The 7,138-nt window shown below is 46.0% G+C and overlaps 1 protein-coding gene across 1 annotated transcript in view; it reads left to right on the top strand.

The window, feature by feature from the left end:
- Nucleotides 1-6,614, top strand: part of LOC115227603 (serine/threonine-protein kinase DCLK1-like) — a 16,163-nt gene extending 9,549 nt beyond the window's left edge. The window contains exons 4-5 of the mRNA XM_036498668.1: nt 229-327; nt 6,273-6,614. Of these exons, the coding sequence (XP_036354561.1) occupies nt 229-327; nt 6,273-6,356 (183 nt within the window). The 3' untranslated portion in view covers nt 6,357-6,614. The remainder of the gene's footprint in view (nt 1-228; nt 328-6,272) is intronic.
- Nucleotides 6,615-7,138: the final 524 nt, after the last annotated feature.

The following is a 7,138-nucleotide window of genomic DNA, read 5'->3' as shown; positions in this document are numbered from 1 at the left end:
GCCGGGCGATACTTCCTAACGAGCCCTTCTGGGTATTAGCGCGCGTCTACGATAAGTCTACGATAAAAAAAAATTACCATCATTTTTTCCCATTTTTAATGCATTTTCTTGCTATTTTTTCGCTATAACTCTCTAAAAATGCTTATATGGTTATTTCCCTTACAAACCCGAGCAACGCCGGGCGATACTTCTAGTAAATAATAATTTTCTTTTCTCCTAATTTCCTAGAATGACACTGCGAAAGATAACAAATTACATGTGGCCAAGGAATTGAACCAATATTTCACACGTACCAAAAAACCAAAAGATGGTTTGGCAGTCATAGCAGTAAGTGAGAAATTCTTCAAATAATGTGAAAAGACAAATTTTTTTTTTATATTTCTAAAATCTGAGATCGGAGTTCGATCCTGTGTATCTTTCATAGAACCATAATTTTTGGATATGTCTGGATGAATTAGGAATTGAATTATAAGCAGAACAATCTGTAGATTGTATTCTGTGCTATCTATCTATCTGTCTATCTGTCTATCTGTCTATCTATCTATCTATCTATCTATCTATCTATCTATCTATCTATCTATGTATCTATGAAACAGAAGGGGATGCAAATGCCTCAGAGACCTGCTCAGACGATTCCAACTGTCTGACAGGTACCGACTCGACCACCCAAATGCACCAACGTGGACATGGATCAACCGCAGTGGGTCGTCGAGATCGTATCTAGATAAGATACTGTGTAGGACAGTAGACAAGGATAACTTAGGATGTCCACAATTCCACACAGTCAGCTACACGGATCACAAATTGGTGACGTGTACGCTAGACTTAGATAAGGCACATAGACAGGGTCCTGGTACTGGAAACTGAACGCCTCATTCCCGTCCAGACAAGTTTTCAGAGACCGGATTAGCACACTAGTAAAGAGGGCTTTGACGGGAGCCATCATCAACAACAAATGGTGGTTTGCCCTCAAGAGAGCAGTAAAAGCAGAAGCGATTAGGTACAGCAAAGCACTAGCCATAGATAGAAATAGAGTAGAGGGTGAGCTAGTTAAGAAGCTAGAAGAGGCAATTAGAAGCGGCATCGCATCCGACGTTTTGGCGGCGAGGTTGGCCCTCGACCAACACTTCAACGCCAAACACGAAGGATGTGCTGTCAGAGCTAGGATGCGTGCTCTAAGGAACGAAGGTGTTGGAGCCGCGAGAGAGGCCCGGGTGGCAGAGGCGCAACAGGGCAACAAAGCCACCATTCGGTCACTGGAGATGAACAGGGGCGCGAATTGCTCGAGCCAAGTAAAATGTGTGAGGCCTTTCAGCAGCATTTTGCCCGACTGTTCGGGACGAGTGGAGGGCAAGAACGTAGTGTGGACTTCAGTGCCTACCTACATAGCCTGCCACGACTCTCGACAAGAAAGGCAGGGTGCTGCGAAGGTGCCATCACGGCGGCGGAAGTGCAGGAAGCGATAGCAGAATGCTCGAGGGACAAATCACCGGGTTTGGATGGTCTACCCTACGAGTTTTACAATTGTATGCCAGACTTGTTTGGAGACGTCTTGGCAGCGGTATACTGCAACTGGCAGCAAAACGGGAGCATACCCGGTTTTGTGAGTCGAGGAGCTGTAACTCTGCTGAAGAAAGATCCAAACAAGGAAACATTATAGATAACTTTAGACCAATCACGCTGCTCAATGCAGACCTGAAAATTTTGACAAAGGTGTTAGCCAAGAGGTTGGCGCTTGTCATCGAGAAACTGGTCGACAACACACAAACGTGCGCCGTGCCGGGCCGGAGCATCCATGACAACCTCCATCTGATGCGCTACATCATAGACAGGGTAGTTAACGAACCTGGCATGGGTGGGGCCCTGATCAACTTGGATCAATCGAAAGCCTTTGATAGGGTAGACCATCGATACTTGGAGGCAGTCCTGAGAGCGGCTGGTTTCGGTCCCGTCTTCCGCGGCTGGATAGCTGCCTTGTACAGAGGCATCCGTTCGGTAATTCGCGTAAATGGACATCTATCGAGACCTTTCGACATTGCACGTTCGGTCCGTCAGGGATGCCCCCTCTCGGCGCTTCTATACGTATTGACTCTTGAGCCACTACTGCGGAAGCTGGCGACTCTAAGGGGCATCCCGCGAGAATTGGGATGCGGGACGAGCGTGTCTGCATACGCGGACGACGTCACCGTCATAGTGTCAAGCCACGAGCACATCGAGCGGGTCGGCGAGACACTGAAAGACTACGAAGCGGTGACAGGAGCAAAAATCAACCGGGAAAAGTCAGTGGGCTTGCGGCTCGGAACCTGGAGAAGCAAGCCCATGCCGTCCACCAGTACCTCCGTCGTGGGACGCTGGACAGACGGCCCGGTTGAGTTGCTCGGGGTCTGGTTCGGTCCGGACCTCCAAATGGCGAAGAACTGGAACGAGATAACGAGTAGGGTGGTCACTCTCGCCCAGCAATGGGCCGAGAGGAAACTGTCCCTAAAAGGTCGGGAGGAGGTGGTGAACGCGTACATCGCGTCCATCATCTACTACCGCCTCACAGTCGTACCTTGTCCCGACCCTACCATCACCAAACTAGAACGCATCCTCTTCCGCTTCTTGTGGAAAGGATGCGTCCCGATGGTCAGGCGATCCATTTGCTGTCAACACCCGTTAAAAGGAGGGCTGGGCATGCCGTGGTTGATGATGCGCAGACACGCGCTGAGACTGTGACATCTCCGGCTCTATGTAGACGACGGTGAACAGGTGTGGTCGCCGTTTGTGAGGCACGCATTCCCGCAACTCGTCTCCATGACCGAACTACAGTCGTGGATCAAAATGAGGCCGAGGAAGGGCGAATGGCACCGCGAGTGTCGCGTTGCTCTCAAGCAACTCTGCCGTCCCGGGTCAACCTTGAGTGACTTCAACACAACCAAAGCATTCTATAGGGGATTAGTGGAGGGGAGGTACGACGACGAGCTCGGGGCAAACCTGGGCGTCGACGAGGAATACCTGACCCGCCTGTTTCAAACGACTTTCGGCCCGGGACCTATGGACAACTTCCAGAGATCCCTGGCCTGGCGGTGCTACCGAGAAGCGCTACCCGTTCGGGATAAGCTCTATAGGCATGGCTCGAGAAACACAGGGCCTACCTGCCCGAGATGCGGGCAGAGCGACGAAACCGCTCTGCACGCAATCGTGCAGTGTCCAGCAATTTCCGACCTGTGGGCTTATGTCGAACGACTGCTGTCACGTGTGGGACGTGTCGGTTTATCAGCCGAGTCTATCGTTAATATCGTCACGCCTCCTTCTTTCAAACGGGAAGGAAGAGCTAATTTTATCATACTTGTGGCTATGGCGAAAGAATGTATCTGGTGGACGCGCCTGAAAGGATTGGAGACAAACACTTTCCTCTCTGGTCAATCTCTCATCAACTTCTTCAAGTATCACTTGAAGAGGAAAGTGAGAGAGAGAGGCAAGTTTTGTCTAGTGAATGTTTTAAAAAAAGATGGGTGAATGTAGGAAGGATGGCACGTATGAATGACGAAGCCACCTTGACTATGATTCTATGAACCATAAAAATTAATACAGAGAGTTGCTTATTTGCAAAAAAAAAAAAAAAGAAATATAACATGTGACTTCATTGACCGAGGTTACCGTGGTCTTTTCCGTAGGCTTTTCTTTCCACTGGTAAACCTCACCTGTCCTCCCCTTTACACTTCATATTGACATTTCTGTGATAACGATCCCTATTATTCATTTTTTTTCTCCCCCCTTTTTTAACCCCTCCCCTTTTTTTGTCCTTTTTCTTTCCTTTTACGATCCCTTTGATCGAAAACCACCACTCTCCTTTTTTTTACCCCCAAAAGAAAAGCTCTACCTTGTAATTTGTTCTATCTGTGTGCAGCCTGTGTGGCTAATAAAGAAAACATATCTATCTATCTATCTATCTATCTATCTATCTATCTATCTATCTATCTATATGTCTGTAGTCTGTCTGTCTGTCTGTCTGTCTGTCTATCTATCTATCTATCTATCTATCTATCTATCTATCTATCTATCTATCTGTCTGTCTGTCTCTCTGTCTATCTGTCCATCTGCTGTCTGTCTGTCTGTCTGTCTGTCTGTCTATCTATCTATCTATCTATCTATCTATCTGTCTGTCTGTCTGTCTGTCTGTCTGTCTGTCTGTCTGTCTATGTCTATCTGTCTGTCTGTCGTCGTCTGTCTTCTGTCTATCAATCTATCTGTGCATCCATCTATCTATCTATCTATCTATCTATCTATCTATCTATCTATCTGTCTGTCTGTCTGTCTGTCTGTCTGTCTATCTGTCTGTCTGTCTATCTGTCTGTCTGTCTGTATCTATCTATCTATCAATCTGTCTGTCTTATCTATGTATCTATATATGTATCTATCTATCTATCTATCTATCTGTCTGTCTGTCTATTATATCTATCTATCTATCTATCTATCTATCTATCTATCTATCTGTCTGTCTGTCTGTCTGTCTGTCTGTCTGTTGTCTGTCTATCTATCTATCTATCTATCTATCTATCTATCCGCTCAGTCGAAGTTGACTCTCGGTTACTCGTTGGATCAGTGTCCCCCAGGCAGTTCTATCCTTGGTCGCTTCTTTCAGGTTGGCTATGTCCATTCCTGTGTCACTCTTGATGGTGTCAAGCCAACAGGTTCTTGGTCGGCCCCGGGACTTATTCTTTGTGAGCCCAGTACTTATTCTATTGGTCTCTTTTGCCGAACCGCTAAGTGACAGGGACATAAACAACCAGCATCGGTTGTCAGGCAATGCTAGGGGGACAAACACAGACACCACAAACACACACACACACATACATTCATATATATATATATATATATTATATATATATATATATATATAGATATTATATATAGCAGAGAGAGAGAGAGGACGAGAGAGAGAGAAGTAAATATATGGCCCAAACGAAGTACCGATATTTACTGGGAAATAGCGAACGAATAATACGACGTAATGTATAGCTTCACCGCGTATGTACTAGCAAAATGCGTGTGTGCAACAAACTAGAAAAAATTGTCTTCTTACCTCAGGGAGAACATTTTTGCTATTACATACGCGGTGAAGCTATACATTAGCGTCGTATTATTACGTTCGCTATTTCCAGTAAATATCGGTACTTCGTTGTGCCATATATTTACTTCTTTGTATATTTTTCCCTCACGGGCTATTCTTTACTGGAAAGCAATACTCTAGTATTGCATTACTAATTTATTGAAACTTCTTCACCGTTCCCGTGCTGTTAGCGTTTCGGCGTTTCAGTCGAGTGTAATGGCATTAATGTGGTAACATCTGAAAGGTTGTCGTGGTATATGTTTGGCTGATGAAGATAGATCAAGTATATGTGGGCAGACATATCTTGAAAAATCTGAAACCTGCGCAGGTCCCACATTATCCTTTTCACCATCCTCGCAATTTTTTCTAGTTTGTTGCACACACGCATTTTTGCTAGTACATACGCGGCAAAAGAGACCGATAGAATAAGTACTGGGCTTACAAAGAATAAGTCCCAGGGTCGATGCTGGTGTGTTTACGTCCCCGTCACCTAGCGGTTCGGCAAAAGAGACCGATAGAATAAGTACTGGGCTTACAAAGAATAAGTCCCAGGGTCGATGCTGGTGTGTTTACCGTCCCGTCACCTAGCGGTTCGGCAAAAGAGACCGATAGAATAAGTACTGGGCTTACAAAGAATAAGTCCCAGGGTCGATGCTGGTGTGTTTACGTCCCCGTCACTTAGCGGTTCGGCAAAAGAGACCGATAGAATAAGTACTGGGCTAACAAAGAATAAGTCCCGGGGTCGATTTGCTCGACTAAAAAGGCGGTGCTCCAGCATGGCCGCAGTCAAATGACTGAAACAAGTAAAAGAGTAAAAGAGTATATATATATATATAAAGCCTTGTGAGTGGATTTGGTAGACGGAAACTGAAAGAAGCCTGTCGTATATATGTATATATATATATATGTGTGTGTGTCTGTGTTTGTGTGTCTGTGTTTGTCCCCCCCTAGCGTTACTTAGCGGTTCAGCAAAGAGAGACCGATAGAATAAGTACTGGGCTTACAAAGAATAAGTCCCGGGGTCGATTTGCTCGGCTAAAGGCAGGCGGTGCTCCAGCATGGCCGCAGTGAAATGACTGAAACGAATTTTTTTTTCATTAAAAAAATGGAATTGAAACAGTTTTACGTTTTTTATTGCTTTTTATTTATTTATTTTTTGTTTTTTTGTTTTTTTTTGCAGTCGACTGCTCTCGATAAAGGGTCCAAGTACTTCCGGGGCCGCGGAGCCTTTACTGTGCACCCGAAACAGGACGAAGTCTTTTAAGCTCCACCAATGTTCCTTCCACATCTACTTTTATTGAATTTTCATTGAAACACAACAACAACAACAACAACAACAACAACAACAACAACAAGAAGCACAAAGCTATTTGAATTCTCGGCGACTCCAGCAATAGCAAGAACACTAAAAAAAAAACTGCAGTGGATGCGCAATGGCCCGGTGGTTAGGGCAGCGGACTCGTGGTCGGAGGATCGCGGTTTCGATTCCCAGACCGGGCGTTGTGTGTGTTTATTGAGCGAAAACGCCTAAAAGCTCCACGAGGCTCCGGCAGGGGTCGGTGGCGACCGACCCCTGTTGTACTCTTTCACCACAACTTTCTCTCGCTCTTACTTCCTGTTTCTGTTGTACCTGTATTTCAAAGAGCCAGCCTATATATATATACACATGTGGAGGCGCAATGGCCCAGTGGTTAGGGCAGCGGACTCGTGGTCGGAGGATCGCGGTTTTGATTCCCAGACCGGGCGTTGTGTGTGTTTATTGAGCGAATACGCCTAAAAGCTCCACGAGGCTCCGGCAGGGGGTGGTGGCGACGCCTGTGTACTCATTTGCCACAACTTTCTCTCACTCTTACTTCCTGTTTCTGTTGTACCTGTTGTACCGGGAGTTGTGAGTGTTTATTGAGCGAAAACACCTAAAAGCTCCACGAGGCTCCGGCAGGGGTCGGTGGCGACCCCTGTTGTACTCTCTCACCACAACTTTCTCTCACTCTTTCTTCCTGTTTCTGTTGTACCTGTATTTCAAAGGGCCGGCCTTGTCACTCTCTG

The sequence above is a fragment of the Octopus sinensis genome, unplaced genomic scaffold (genome assembly GCF_006345805.1).
Source record: "Octopus sinensis unplaced genomic scaffold, ASM634580v1 Contig05179, whole genome shotgun sequence".
NCBI classification, from domain to species: domain Eukaryota; kingdom Metazoa; phylum Mollusca; class Cephalopoda; order Octopoda; family Octopodidae; genus Octopus; species Octopus sinensis.
This window is presented reverse-complemented; position numbering and strand designations above follow the sequence as displayed.